The 16,446-nt window shown below is 41.2% G+C and overlaps 1 protein-coding gene and 1 pseudogene across 1 annotated transcript; both read left to right on the forward strand.

Annotated features, from left to right (window-relative positions):
* The first annotated feature begins 355 nt into the window (after nucleotides 1–355).
* On the forward strand, nucleotides 356–1,450 carry LOC116575983 (annotated as a pseudogene).
* A 10,807-nt stretch (nucleotides 1,451–12,257) lies between these two features.
* On the forward strand, nucleotides 12,258–12,657 carry LOC116575984 (protein kish-A-like). Its single transcript, XM_032317615.1, has one exon. It carries the CDS (start codon nucleotides 12,301–12,303, stop codon nucleotides 12,517–12,519), a length of 219 nt encoding a protein of 72 aa, XP_032173506.1. The 5' UTR covers nucleotides 12,258–12,300; the 3' UTR covers nucleotides 12,520–12,657.
* Nucleotides 12,658–16,446: the final 3,789 nt, after the last annotated feature.

Raw genomic sequence — 16,446 nt, forward strand, 5'->3', positions numbered from 1 at the left:
ACTCATTTGAGTTAATTAGATTGGAATAAGAAAGTTTTCAATAAAAATGGTTGATAGTAAATAATTCTGGCCCCAAATATCTCATCCATCTCAAATTGTACATAATCAATAAAACCAAGTTCTCAACATGAGCCTTAGACTTGATTTTATTATTGTTTAAAAAGCAACTGACAGCACTAGGAACTAAGCCATTTAGACAATGTCTACATTTTTGACAATGATTCATACTGAGAAAAGATGAAGTTGGCTCATGTCAACGGTATAGAAAAGGCTGCACAGAGTAAGGACGTGTATTACTGGAGCTGGAGGATTATCTCAGCACATTTCTGACTTGCAAGCCCTGTGGATTGGAGGGCTCTGCTGGGGAGGAGGAGTCAGTTCAGTTCCCACACTGGCTGGTTAGTTCAGGACTTTGTTCTTAGAGACACACCCTGTTCTCCTAAGACTAAAGTAGACATTCCACAATCCCATACGGATGCACAAAGGGAGAACAACCATGTGCAAAAAAGGTAGTCAGTAAATATTTGAATTGATGAATAGATATATAAATAGCTTTGAACCACTGAGGGAAAGCAAACACTCATTCTGGTAAACAGGCCATCAACAAATATGATTTTTTTTTTCTCCTCTGTTCTTGCCTGCCATAGTAAAAACAAGAAACGCAAGCTCCAATGCTTGGCCACTTAGTCATTTGATTATTTCACATCTATTGAGTATATAGTATGTTCCAGAAACCCTACAAGTGGACCTACAAAACTAATCAAGACAACAAGCCTGCTTTGCAACTTTCATGAGGCCTTGATACTTCCCTTCTTCCATAAAAATTAATTTAGGTCATGAATGGCAGTGACATGGCATCCAGCAGAGTCACTCAGGTAGGCAAGTCACATAAACAAGTTCCCTGGCAGAAGAGAAAACCTTAAACCCAATGTATCAGAAGTTTTGAGATCAATGGGACTACCACCTCACTCTTCTTCAACCTCACGGCATTGTGAGGGTCCACAAGACACTGCAGAAATAATAAAAACAGTACCTCAGGACAGAAATACAAAAGGAAACATGTGTTTCAAGAAGAAATGGATTTATCCAACGTGGAGGTCTAGAATAGTCACTGACACTGTGGCTGCTTTTTGTCATCAAACAAAAGTGTCTTTACAATAAAGGACTTCCAAAACGGCACATGAGAAATTATACATAAAGCAACTTGAATAAACATTCTGTTAAAAAAATGAAATACAGAAAATTTAGATGGACACTTGCATCTCCTAATACATGTAACTCAGTCAGCTTTCTCCTCAAGCTTACCTAACTGTTCACATACTTATTGAAGTACACATTTTCCAATGTTAGCTATCACTTTACTCTTAATGATCAAATATTACCAGTGCTGAGCTGTTAAAAGCACACAATATCTAGTAAACCATCATAGGTTTCCCATCATGTCACTGTTATTCCAGTTTCTGTTTAGACACAGGAAGATTTATCAGACAGAACTGCTGCTTTTGTGAAGTGGTTTTCCTGAAACTGGATGAGGACCAGTGAAAGGATGACTCCATTATTTGTTCTTAGCTTTCTTTTTTTTTTTAAAGATTTTATTTATTTACTTGACAGAGAACACAAGTAGGCAGAGAGGCAGGCAGAGAGAGAGAAAGAGAGAGAAGCAGGCTCTGCATTGAGCAGAGAGCCGGATGCGGGGCTCGATCCCAGGACCCTGGGATCATGACCTGGGCTGAAGGCAGAGGCTTTAACCCACTGAGCCACCCAGGCGCCCCTGTTCTTAGCTTTCTTAAAATTTTTTCATTCACAAAGTTACTAGAGTGTAACTAGTTTAAAAAGCGTATCCTACACTAAATGATAAAAATATAGCCAAGGTAAACCAGCTGACTTTGTGTTATTAGAAGTGGGAGTTAACACAAAAGAGTCCAAAAAACTAAAAATAGAAAAGATAACAAGATGCCAGAGTAGGAGAGCTAATATTATTGGGTGCCAGAAGAGTTCAGCTAGATAGCTATCAAACCATTCTGAACACCTACAAACTCAAAAGAAGATCAAAGAAAAGAAGAGCAGGAACAGAAAGGTGACCACTTTCTGGAAGGCAGCATGAGCGGAGAAGTGAATCCAGGTGATATACGCGATGATAGACTGTGATGGGGGGAGGCCAGCTCCCGGCAAGCAGCGGAGCACAAAATCGGAACTTTTAGAAGTTGGTGCCACTGAGGGACGTCACTCCAGAAGCTAAGGGTGGGGGTGGGGGTTGAGCCCTCGCAGGGACAGTGTGGTCTCTTGACCTGCGGGTTCACAGGAAGACAGGGCTGTCTGAGTGCGGCAGAGCTCCCAGGTATCAGAGCGGGGAAGCCGGCTGCAGAGACGGAGCCAGGAGGGGGCTCTCAGCTCAGGTTTACCTTAAACTGTGATCCAAGGTGCCGTCAGACCACTGCTCCTCAAGCAAGTGGCAGACCCGGGGAGAACCCGTCCTTCCTTCTCCAGAAGTGGCGCAGGAATCTGCTGGGTTTGCAGAATCCAAACAGGGCTGCGGGCCAGAGACAGAAACGCTCAGCCACAGGCCGAGTGAGCAGAGCATGGCCAGACACCAGGGAGATGAGAGGGACCGTAGTGAGTACGAACCTTTAATAAATAAAGTGTAATAAATAAATGAATGAATAAATAAATAATATGTAGTAAGTGCAAACCCCTACTAAATGAAAAACAGGAACAAATTGCAAACTAACCACATAGCAAGTAGGCCTAGACCATAAGATTAGCGCGCAGTAACAAGTTGTAAATATTTTAACTCGTGCGAAATATCGTAGACCAAAACATGTTTACGACGTGTGTATGTTTTTGGTGTGTAAGCATAAGAAAAACAAGTGATGTAATGTGTTTATGAAGGAGACTTAGCACAGTATATAAAGAGGCATCGGGTTGGACTGAGGTGAAGCGAGTTCCCTGTCGCGAGAACGTCATCGCCGGTGCTACCGACGCCCCGACAGTTTCGTTGCCGACCACTCGCTGGTTCTCAGTCTCAACTTCTGCAGTGACCTCTCTGTCTAGATTGTGAGGCGACGTCTCCTTCTCCGTGACAACGTCAGCGGACCGTGACCGGGCCACCATAGTGGTGCGGACCTCATCCCAATAAAGATCAAGTGAGTTACATCATATCCATCTCTCTATCTCTTCTTTACACGTTGCGACCTCCTGGCCGGACGCAGGGGTTTGGCTCACGACAGTGACTGACGGCTTTTTTCTGAGGTCGCACTGAGGATGGGCCCCAGGTCTCCGCTCCTCTGGCCTGAGACTAGGCGGCCGCCATCTTCATTCCCGTCCTCCACAGCGGTACGGAAAGCGCTCAGGGAACAAAAGCTCCGAGCGAACCCGAGCAGATGGCTTAGCCCGGCCCCTGGCAAAGGTGGTGCAATTCCACATCCAGCAAAGACAATTGAGAATCAGGGCAACAGGCCCCTCCTGCAGAAGATCAGCAAGAACATCTAGCCAAGACCAAGTCTACTGATCAAAGAAAACTGCAAAATACCAATGCTAGGGGAAAACAGCACATAGAATTCATGGCTTTTTTCCCATGGTCCTTTAATCTTCCAAAATAAATGTTTCTAATTTTATTTTTTTTTTCTTATTCTATTTTTTCAAATTTTTCCTCTTTCCTATTTTAACCTTTTTTTAAACTATTTTATTTTACCAATACCATTTAAAAAATCTTTTAAAATTTTCATTGTTATAGTCATATTGTATCCCTTCATTATATTTAATCTTATTTTTTGTATACATATAGGTTTTCCTTTCTCTAAAATTTTGGGATACAGTTTTTTCCAACAGATAAAAATATACCCTAAATCAAAATAAACCCTAAATACCCTATACCAAAAAATACCCTAGTGCATGGCTTTGTTGTAGTCTCTAGCCTGATGACAGTCTTTCCTTTTTTTTTTTTCTTTTTTCAACTAACTTCTTATCACTTCCTTTTCTAGAATATTTTTAAATTTTCATCTTTACAGTTATATTCCAGCCTTTCATCCTGTTTACCCATATTTTTGTATATATATAAGTTTTTCTTTCTTTAAATTTTGGGAGGCAGTTTCTTCTAACAGACCAAACTACAACTAAGATCAAGTGTGTGGCTCTGTTCTACTCATCACTCTATTATATATATAATATACATATATATATTATATATATTTTTCTTTCTTTCTTTCTTTTTCTCCTTTCTTCTCCCTGGTTTCAAGTCTCTTCCAATTTGGTTAGAGTATATTTGTCTCTTTGGATTTGGTTAGTATGTATTTTTCTGGGGTTGCCACTACCCTTTTAGTATTTTGTTCTCTCATTCATCTATTCTTATATGGACAAAATGACAAAGCAGGAAAACTAACCTCAAAAAAAAAAAAAAAAAAAGAACAAAAGGCAATACAGATAGCTAGGGACCTAATCAATACCAACATTAGGAACATGGCAGAACTAGAGTTCAGAATGACAATTATAAAGATGCTAGCTGGGCTCAAAAAAAGCATGGAAGATACCAGAGAATATCTTTCTGGAGAAATAAAATCCTTTTCTGGAGAAAAAAAAGAACTAAAATCTAACCAAGTTGAAATCAAAGAGGCTGTTAATGAGGTGCAATAAAAAATGGAGGCTCTTACTGCTAGAATAAAGAGAGAAGAGAGAATGAGTGATATAGAAAACCAAATGATGGGGAATAAAGAAGCTGAGAAAAGAGAGATAAACAACTACTGGATCACAAGGGGAGAATTTGAGACATAACTGATACCATAAGAAGAAACAATATTAGAATAATTAGGATCCCAGAGAATAAGAAAAAAGAGAGAGAGAAGGTATATTGGAGCAAATTATATTAGGGAATTTCCCTAATTTGGTGAAGGGAACAAGCATCAAAATCCAGGAGGCAAAGAGAACCCACTCAAAATCAATAAAACTAGGTCCATACCCCATCATTTAATAGTCAAACTTAAAAGTCTCAGTGACAAAGAGAAAATCCTGAAAGCAGCTCAGGACAAGATATCTGAAACATACAATGAAATATAGGATTGACAGCAAACTTCTCCACAGAGACCTGGTAGACCAGAAAGGACTGGCCAGATATATTCAGAAAAATGGAACCAAGAATACTATATCCCGTTAGATTGTCATTGAAAATAGAGGGAGAGAAAGAAAGCTTCCAGGACAAACAAAAACTAAAAGAATTTGCAAACACCAAACCAGCAGGAAATATTGAAAGGGGCCTCTCAGCAAAGAGAGAGCCTTAAAATAACAGACCAGAAAGGAACAGAGACAATATGCAGTTAACAGTCATCTTACAGGCAATACAACAGCACTAAATTCATATCCTTCAATAGTTACCCTGAATGTAAATGGTCTAAATGCCCTAAACAAAAGACACAGGGTATCAGAATGGATAAAAATAAAAACAAGACCCATCGATATGCTCTCTACAAGAAACTCACTTTAGACCCAAAAACACCTCCAGATTTAAAGTGAGGAGGTGGAAAGCAATTCACCATGTTAATGGACAGCAAAAGAAAGCTGAGATGGCAATCCTTACAACAGATAAATTATATTTTAAGACAAAGACTATGATAAGAGATGAGGAAGGACACTATATCATACTTAAAGGGTCTGTCCAACATAAAGATCTAACAATTTTAAGTATCTATCCCCTTACCATGGGATCAGCCAATTATATAAGCCAATTAATAACAGAATCAAAGAAACACATCAACGATAATACAATAACAGTGGGGGACTTTAACACCCCCTCACTGAAATGGACAGACCATATAAGCAAAAAGATCAACATGGAAACAAAGGCTTTAAATGACACCCTGGACCAGGTGGACATCACGGATGTATTCAGAACATTTCATCCCAAAGCAACAGAATATACATTCTTCTCTAGAGCACATGGAACATTCTCCAGAAAAGATCACATCCTGGGTCACAAATCAGGTCCTAACTGGTACTAAAAGACTGGGCTCTTTCCCTGCGTATTTTCAGACCACAACGCTTTGAAACTATAACTCAACCACAAGAAGAAAGTTGGAAGGAATTCAAATACATGGAGGCACTGAGTGTGGTGCATAAACAATGAATCTTGGAACACTGAAAAAATGAAATAAAATTTTGTTTAAAACATGGAGGCTAAAGAGCATCCTATTATAGAATGAATGGGTCAACCAGGAAATTAAGGAAGAATTTTTAAAAATTCATGGAAACAAATGAAAATGAAAATGTAATTGTTCAAAATCTGTAGGACACAGCAAAGGCAGTCCTGAAAGGAAAGTATATAGCAATACAAGCCTTTCTCAAGAAACAAGAAAGGTTTCAAGTGCATAACCTATCCCTACACCTAATGGCTGGAGAAAGAACATCAAAGAAAGTCTAAACCGAGGAGGAGAAGAGAAATAATAAACATCAGAGCAGAAGTCAATAAAATAGAAACTAAAAAAACAGTAGAATAAGTCAGCGAAACGAGGAGCTTGTTCTTTCAAAGAATTAATGATTGATAAACCCTTCACAAGACTTACAAAAAGAGAAAGAACCCAAATTAATAAAATCATGAATGAAAGAGGTGAGATCACAATCAACACCAAAGAAATACAAACAATCATAAGAAAATATTATGAGCAACTCTACACAGCAAATTTGACAATCTGGAAGAAAAAGATATATGCCTAGAGACATATAAACTATCAAAACTGAACCAGGAAGAAATAGGAAACCTGAACAGACCCATAACCAGTAAGGAGATTGAAGCAGTCATCAAAAATCTCCCAAGAAGGAAGAGCCCAGAGCCAGATGGCTTCCTAGGGGAATTCAACCAAACATTTAAAGAAGAATTAATTCCTATCTCCTAAAACTGTTCAAAAAAATAGAAGTGGAAAAAAAACTTCCAAACTCATTTTATGAGGCCAGCATTACCTTGATCCCCAAACCAGACAAAGACCCATAAAAAAGAAGAAAAATTACAGACCAAGATCCTTGATGAACATGGATGCAAAAGTTCTCACCAAAATACTAGTCCATTAAAAGGATGATTTACCGCAACCAAGTGGGATTTATTCCTGGGCTTCCAAGGTTGGTTCAACATCTACAAATCAATCAATGTGATACAATACATTAATAACAGAAAGAACAAGAACCATATGATACTCTCAATAGATGTGAAAAAGCTTTTGACAAAGTACAGCATCCTTTCTTGATCAAAACTCTTCACAATGTAGGCATAGAGGATACATACCTCAATATCATCAAACCCATCTATGAAAAACCCACACAGAGAATATCATTCTCAATGGGGAAAAAATGAGAACTTTTCCCCTAAGGTCAGGAACACGACAGGGCTGTCCACTATCATCACTGCTATTCAACATAGTACTTGAAGTCCTAGCCTCAGCAATCAGACAACAAAAGGAAATTAAAGGCACCCAAATCGGCAAAGAAGTCAAACTCTCACTCTATGCAGATGATATGATACTTTATGTGGAAAAGCCAAGGACTCCTCTCCAAAACTGCTAGAACTCACATAGGAATTCAGTTGAGTGTCAGGATATAAAAATCAATGCACAGAAATCAGTTGCATTTCTCTACACCAACAACAAGACAGAAGAAAGAGAAATTAAGGAGTCAATCCCATTTACAATTGCACCCAAAACCATAAGATACCTAGGAATAAACCTAACCAAAGAGGCAAAGAATCTGTACTCAGAAAACTACAAAGTACTCATGAAAGAAATTAAGGGAGACACAAAGAAATGGAAAAACGTTCCATGCTCATGGATTGGAAGAACAAATATTGTGAAAATGTCTATGCTCCCTAGGACAATCTACACATTTAATGCAATCCCTATCAAAACACTATCCATTTTTTTCAAAGAAATGGAATAATCCTAAAATTTATATGGAACCAGAAAAGACCCCAAATAGCCAGAGGAATGTTGAAAAAGAAAACAAAAGTTGGTGGCATCAGAATTGCAGACTTCAAGCTCTATTACAAAGATGTCATCATCAAGACAGTATGCTACTGGCACAAAAACAGACACATAGATCAATGGAACAGAATAGAGAGCCCAGAAATGGACCCTCAATGGACCCTCAACTCTATAGTCAACTTATCTTTGACAAAGCAGGAAAGAATGTCCAGTGGAAAAAAGACAGTCTTTTCAACAAATGGTATTGGAAAAATTGGATAGCCATAAGCAGAAGAATGAAACTGGACCATTTCCTTACACCACACATAGAAATAGACTCAATATGAATGAAAGACCTCAGTGTGAGACAGGAATACATCTAAATCCTTGAGGAGAACACAGGCTGTGACCTCTTTGACCTCAGCCCCAGCAACTTCTTCCTAGAAACATCACCAAAGACAAGGGAAGCAAAGGCAAAAATGAGCTATTGGGACTTCATCAAGATCAAAAGCTTTTGCACAGCAAAGGAAACACTCAACAAAACCAAAAGACAACTGACAGAATGGGAGAAGATATTTGCAAATGACATATCAGATAAAGGGCTGGTATCCAAAATCTATAAAGAACTTACCAACCTCCACATCCAAAGAACAAATAATCTCATCAAGAAATGGGCAGAAGACATGAAGAGACATTTCAGCAAAGAAGACATCCAAATGGCCAACAGGCACATGAAAAAGTGCTCAACATCCCTCGGCATCAGGGAGATACAAATTAAAACCATGGTGAGATACCACCTCATACCAGTCAGAATGGCTAAAATTAACCAGTCAGGAAACAACAGATGTTGGTGAGGATGTGGAGAAAGGGGAACCCTCCTACACTGTTGGTAGGAATACAAGCTGGTGCAGCCACTCTGGAAAACAGCATGGACGTTCCTCAAAAAGTTGAAAATAGAGCTACCCTACCACCCAGCAATCACACTACTGGGTATTTACCCGAAACATATAAATGTGGTGATCTGAAGGGGCATGTGCACCAGATGTTTATAGCAGGAGTGCTCACAATAGCCAAACTATGGAAAGAACCTAGATGTCCATCAACAGATGAATGGATAAAGATGATGTGTGTATATATATCTACATATATATACACATCAGCCATCAAAAAAACCCGAAATCTTGCCATCTGCAACAATGTGGATGGAACTAGAGGGTATTATGCTTAGTGAAATAAGTCAGTCATAGAAAAACAATTATCATATGATCTCTCTGATATGAGGAATTTGAGAAGCAGGGTGGGGGGATCACGAAGGGTAGGGAGGGAAAAAATTAAACAAGATGGTACCAGGGAGGGAGACAAACCATAAGAGACTCTTAATCTCAGGAAACAAACTGAGGGTTACTGGGGGGTGGAGGGGTAGGAAGAGGGTGGCTGGATGATGGGCATCAGGGAGGGTATGCGCTATGGTGAGTGCTGTGAATTGTATAAGACTGTACCCCTGAAGCAAATACAGAGACACTGTACACAGACCTGTACTCCTGAGGCAAATAACACATTATATGTTAATTTAAAAAAAAACCTAAAAATAGGATTACCATAGGACCCAGTAAATCCCCTACTAGGTATTTACCCAAACAAAATGAAAACACTAATTTGAAAAGCTACATGGCCCCCTATGTTTCTTTCAACATTATCTAAAATAGCCAAGATATAAACAACCTAAATGTCCATCCATAGATGAATGGATAAAAATGTGAGATATATATCTATGGAAAGATATGTATATATACATGTATATATATGTATAAGATATATAGATATATATATATTAGTCATAAAAAAAGAATGAAATCTTGCCATTTACAACAACATGGATGGATCTAGATGGTATAAAACTAAGCAAATTAAGTCAGTAAGAGATAAACAAATACTATATAATTACATTCATATATGGAATTTAAGAAACAAAACAAAGGAAAAAAGAAACAAACAACAACAACAACAAACCCCAGCAGACCTTTAAATCTGGTGGTTTCAGGAGGGCAGGCTGATGGGAGGCTGGGTAAAACAGATGAAGGGGATTAAGAGTACAGTTACGATAAGCACTGACTAATGTATAAAATTATTAAATCATTACATTGTACACCTGAAACTAATATAACACCATGTTCATTATACTTAGATAAAAAAAAAAAAAAATCAGTGGATGCTAAGACTAATGGTGAATGTTTGATGGGATATTTAATTGGTCTCAAAATACTTTCCACAAAATACTAAGTAAAAAGGGGGAAAGAATACTTTTACAAAAGGAACCTAATAGATACTCTTGGTCAAGTGATCAAAGTATTACCTTTAATAAGACAAATTAATATTGGGCACCACCTATTGGAGGCAATGAGAAGACTATCACGTCTGTGATCCTCTGGCCTAAAATAAAAAAGGGTTACCTACATCTAATTATGAAGAAATACCCAATAAACTCAAATTGAAGTACACATCACAAAATAATTGCCCTGTAATTTTATAAAGTGTGAAGGTTCTGAAAGTCAAGAGAAGAGTGAGGAATGTCCACTTTGAAGAAGACTAAGGAGACACAGCAAGTAAATGCTTTAGGTGATCCCAGACTTGGCGAAACTTGAATGATGTCTTCACAGCAAGTGGTAATAACGTAGCCGTGTTATCTTGCTGATTTTGATGGCTCTATTATCATTATGTAGAAGGATGCCCTGTGTGGAAGAACTATACACCAAAATATTGGCGGGAGGGGTGTGGGGACAGAGCATCAGTGCCAGCAAATTCCCCTCAAATGATTCCAGAGAAAAATTATTATTCTATTCTTGCAAGTTTTCTGTTTGAAATTATTGCAATATAAGAAGATAAAATTAAATTGAAAATCCAACTTTTAGGAGTAAAGCCAAGGACTACAGAACTTGTAACCCAAGTGGTCTGTTTCCTGAAGAACATGTGCTTCTAGAGGTTTATAACATGTCTTAAACGAAGTATTTTTTTCTGACATAAAAATATGGTTTCCGCATGCAAAGCGAATGTATGGTTGGAAAAGAGAGGACTCTGGTCCCCCCGGGTGGGAGGAGAAAGAGGAAGTAGTGACTGTTAGCAGCGAGGAGCTTCTGCAGTTTTAGCATTGTTTCCTGACCAAGGCGCTGCGTGCATGCATCCTTATGCATTCCCTCAAGGTCTATGCTAAAGCTTTGTGCTCTTTTCCCTATGCATGTTATACTTCAATAAAATTTAAATTTAAATTTAAAAAATTAAAGTTAATTAAAATTAAAAACCATAATTAAGGAGGACACGTATCGCATGGAGCACTGGGTGTGGTACATAGACAATGAATCTTGGAACACTGAAAAATAAAATCAAATTTAAAATAATAATAATAATAATAACAATAATAAATAAAATAAATTAAAATTAATATTAAAAATTAAGATTTTAATTCTAATTTTAAAAATAGTCCCGAATCTTAAAAAAGAATCCCACAAACCACCATAAACGCTAGACATGGCAACTTCGTGGGAGCTGCAGGTCACCCCCGCGAATCCACAGCGGAAATCTGCAGGTCAAAGAAATTCCAAGAGACCCGCGGAAGCCGCAACAGCCCGCGACGACGACGACGAGCGAACAAAGCAGGAACCGCACCCGCGCTCGTCAGCCGCGCCGCCGTCTGCACCCGCCGCCGCGGGCCGCGCCGGGTTCTCCTACCGCCTGGTTCCCGCCTTCCTCGACCGCGCGAGGGAAGGGTCGCGCCTTCAGCCGGGTCCCCTGGAAGGGGACCTGGTCGCTGCGGAGACTCCAGGGACGCCGCGCAGTCAGGAGCCCGTCTCCGGAGGCCCCGCGCCGCGGTCCGGACAACGCCGCGGCCGGACTCGCAGGGACGGAGGTGGGAACGCACCGGCCGTGGCCCGCGCGCGACAGGGACGCGCCGCCGAGCCGAGCGTCCCCCGCACCAGCCGCGTCGCGCCCGCCTGGAAACCCCGGCTCCCGCGGTCGGGAAACGCGGCCCGTGCGCGCACCTGGACCCCTTGACCCACACGGTGGTCCTGCCTCCTCTGACCGCTTCTCAGACGGCACCTTGGGACCTGGTTGGAATGTGGGGTCAAGGGGCATCCGGGTGGCTCAGTTGGTTGAGCAGCTGCCTTCGGCTCAGGTCACGATCCCGGAGTCACAGGATCGAGTCCCGCATCCGGCTCCCAGCTCCGCGGGGAGTCTGCTTCTCCCTCTGACCGTCTCCCTGCCCTCCCCCCAAGCTCGCTCTCTCTCTCTCTCTCTCTCAAATGGATAAATAAAATCAGAAAAGAGCGCTCTGGGCCCGGAAGGGTGATGTGGCTGGGGCTTCGCCGGCCTCACTATGTCTGCCATTTTCAATTTTCAGAGTCTGTTGACAGTAATCTTGCTGCTTATATGTACCTGTGCTTACATCCGATCCTTGGCACCCAGCCTCCTGGACAGAAATAAAACTGGATTGTTGGGTATATTTTGGAAATGCGCCAGAATTGGTGAACGGAAGAGTCCTTACATTGCAGTATGCTGTATAGTGATGGCCTTCAGCATTCTCTTCATACAGTAGCTTGGAAGAATATCAGAATTTAATTGCCATCAGATTTCAGTATGGGAAAGGACTTATTTACAGAAAATAATGGAATGAATGGTTAACCCTTTTATCTCTGAACATTGAATGAGATAAATTTCCAGCTGCTGTTCTCTACTTTTATTATTGGACCAATGTTCTATATAAATAGGATGTAACCATTTAAAAAAAAAAAAATCAGAAAAGAAAAGAAATGTGGGTTCAAATGCAGGGCGGCGACCTAGCGTTTCCAACTGCTCTCTGGCCTCGCCTGGTCAGCCAGGCGTTAAGGACGAACCTTCGTTTCATCTGTTCGCTTCCCCTTGGCGGGAAGGAGTTGATCTGTGAAGACTGAGCGGAGGAGGAATTGTGCTTCCTGCAGTGACGCGCTCAAAGCCTGGACGTGAGGCCGAGAGCTGGGTGTGCGTGCACGGTGCCTCGTCCGCCGCGTGCGCGCTCGTCTCCACGACACCCTTCTTGGCCGTGGAACCTCCAGTCCTGGGTTGAGACCACTGCTCAGGTCCTTACAAGTTAGGGGACGAGGGTGGCGAACAATGCCACTTTCTCTCTCCTCTTTGCTCACCAGTAAGAACAAAATGATACTGTGTTCTTTGTTCTTTATGTATTAAATAAAATGTAGTGTGGGCAGTTGGTTTTATATAACTAAGCGATGTGAACATGCCGTTAGGGCATAAAAAGGAACCCTGAGAATGGGGGAGGGTGGAGGGTGGGGAAGAGGCCTCTGGGCTGATAATAATAGTCATGACAGCAGCACATGCCATTGTGACTCACTGAGGGACAAGCCTTGGGCTTCAGCCTTCCAGGCTTGACTTACCTCGTTCTCTCTGTGTAACCACATCATGAGGTACATATTGCCCCATTTTGCAGACAAGAAAACTGAGGGCACAAGAGGCTATCTGTGGCCAAGAAAGTACAATTGTTAAGGGGTAAAGCAGAGGCAGAATTGAAAGCCCAGTCTGAGCCCAAATGCTAAGTACCAAAATGATTTCCAGAATCATCTGTTTATCATATTCACCTGGATGGCTCAAAAAGATGCCAGGTTCCTGGGCCCAAGCCAAGACCCACAAGGGTAATTATTACACAGCCTGACACCAGTCCACACATGTGATTTCAGGGACCACTCTGAAATGTGCTGTCTTCCTCTAATCATGTGAGGGGACATTCAAAATATGTCTATTGTTGGTATAGAGACCCCAGTGACACTTTGACAGTCACAAGCATGTCTAAGTGACCCCAACTGGTGCTGGGTGTTGCAGTCAGGTGGTGAGAATCAGAGACAGGGAGAGAAGGTCAGAAAAGGCCTCGTGGAGTCATGACCAGGTCGCTAATCTGCTCATCAGTGAATACCAAGGCATCCAAATGTCCATCACTTCCCTCTGGCTGCCAATGAGAAGACTCTGCTGCTCCTTGGAACTGGGCCTTCGCCTCGGATTTGCTTGAAGCATCCAGAGTTCAATCCCAGATTCCCAGGACTGGCCACAGTGGGACGGAGCCCACTGTCCTGAAAACTAAGGCATAGCAGCCCCACCAGGGAGACATCACCCAGGCTGGTATAGTCCTTGAGCTGTTTTTCTCTTCACAAAGATCTCTAATGTTTCTTTCTTTGACAGGAAGGACCTCGGGGAAGTCCCTCTGAATTCTGCCTGTTGACACTGATCTACTTTGGCCCTCTGACTTGTGTGGGTCCTGAAGACCAGAGGGGATCTCACTTTCTATTTGCCCAGGGTCAAAACAAGAGAGGAAAACCTCCACCTACCTCAGTCTACTGTAGGCCCAAACTGAAAGTGATGACATTCATCACCACCTTCAGGTCCTTCTTTGACAGACTACAGGTAGAAGGTGGGAGCTCAATCCAGGAGACCCGAGTTTTAGCTGCAGTTCTTGTTTACCAGTGGTTTTACCCCAGTTATGATGACAAGAAAATGATTTACCATATCCTCACCCTGGTTTCTGAATCCAGAATATAAGAAAGTGTTTTCAAGTAATTTCCAAAATCCTGTAGTATATAAACTCCATAAGAATGTCTTAAACAGGGACGCCTGGGTGGCTCAGTTGGTTAAGCAGCTGCCTTCGGCTCAGGTCATGATCCCAGCGTCCTGGGATCGAGTCCCACATCAGGCTCCTTGCTCCGCAGGGAGCCTGCTTCTCCCTCTGACTCTGCCTTCCACTCTGTCTGCCTGTGCTCGCTCTCACTCTCTCTCTCTCTTACAAATAAATAAATAAAATCTTTAAAAAAAAAAAAAAAAAAAGAATGTCTTAAACAGAACAAGTTAAGAAGCAATAACCTTGGAAAATACTAATACATTGACCTTATGTCCCTAGAAGTACATCATTAAGAAGCTGAAAATGCAAAGCAGGGGGTAGGTGAACACATTTGCAATATATGTTATCAAGCAAATACCAGGCATGTGTCAGAAGATCCATGCATTGAGGATACATAAAGAATTGCTAGAAGTCAATTAAAAAAAAAAAAAAAAGACTAACAACCAGTGTTTTTCAGAAACAGGCAAAAAGCTTAAACAGCCACTTGACCAAACAGGATATCCAAATGGCTAGTATACATAGGAAAGTGTTCAGCGCCATTAGTTATCATGGGAATACAAGTTAAAACTACAATGTGATACTGTGATGTCCAGTCAAAATGGTCACAACATATAAGGCCAACAATAAGTATAGGCAAGCATGTGAACCAACGGTAAGTCTCCTATACTGCTGGCAAATGTGTAAATTGGTACAATCACCTGGGAAACTATCTGGTAATACCTCCTAAAATTATGTATTTTTTCTATGACCTAGAAATTCCACTCTTGATCTACACCCAAAGAAATGACTGCTTATATCTGCCAAAACATACACAGTAAAGTACCTACCAACATTATTTAATAGTGCCAAACCAGAAACAGCCCAGACGTCCCTCAACGGTAAAATGGATAAATTATGCTAAAATCCATAAAATAGAATACCATGTAGTGTGAAAATGAATAAACCAAGACTATATAAAATGACTTGGATGAACTTCACAGACATAACATTGAGCAGAAAAGCCAGATCCATAGTGTATGAGTTCATCTAAATGGCTGTCGAAAAAAGGTAAGATTTCTATCTATGGTAATGAAAGTCAGAAGAGTGATCAGCTCTGGATAGAGGACTGCCAAGAGTGTAAGGGAGCCTTCTGGGTTGCTAGAGATGTCCCATAGCTCCATCTTGGTGGTGGTTCCACAGGTGTATAAATATGGAAAATTCATTGAGCCATACATTTAAAATTCATGCATCTTACATGTAAGTTAAAGTTCAATTTTTTAAAAGATTTTATTTATTTATTTACACAGAGAGAGAGAGCAAGCATAAGCAGGGAGAGCTGCAGAGGGAGAAGGAGAAGCAGGCTCCCCATTAGCAGGGGGAGCCAGCCATGAGGCTCAATCCCAGGACCCTGGCTGGGTTCATGACCTGAGCCAAAGGCAGACACTTAGCTAACCAAGCCACCCAGGCATCCCAGTTATAGTTCAAATTTTTTTTAAGATTTTATTTATTTATTTATTTATTTATTTATTTGACAGATCACAAGTAGGCAGAGAGGCAGGCAGAGAGAGAGAGGGGAGGAAGCAGGCTCCCTGCTGAGCAGAGAGCCCAATGGGGTACTCGATCTCAGGACACTGGGATCATGACCTGAGCCGAAGGCAGAGGCTTTAAGCCACTAAGCCACCCAGGCGCCCCTATAGTTCAATTTTTTTAAGTGCCAGCCTTCTTAGGTCATATATCTATCCCTGGATCAGTCACTGTGGCCAAGGAATTACAATGATTGGCGTGGACCTGGGTCAAGTGTTTCCTTTCTAGAGCATTAATGGACAGAGAAGGGTCCCTGAAAAGGGAATGAGGAAGTATTTCAGGAAGAGGAGGCAGACGACG

The sequence above is a fragment of the Mustela erminea genome, chromosome 17 (genome assembly GCF_009829155.1).
Source record: "Mustela erminea isolate mMusErm1 chromosome 17, mMusErm1.Pri, whole genome shotgun sequence".
Classification (NCBI taxonomy): Eukaryota; Metazoa; Chordata; class Mammalia; order Carnivora; family Mustelidae; genus Mustela; species Mustela erminea.

Excerpts from the sequence above, each read along its gene's own strand:
- LOC116575984 (XM_032317615.1), top strand. The coding sequence starts at position 12,301 with ATGTCTGCCATTTTCAATTTTCAGAGTCTGTTGACAGTAATCTTGCTG.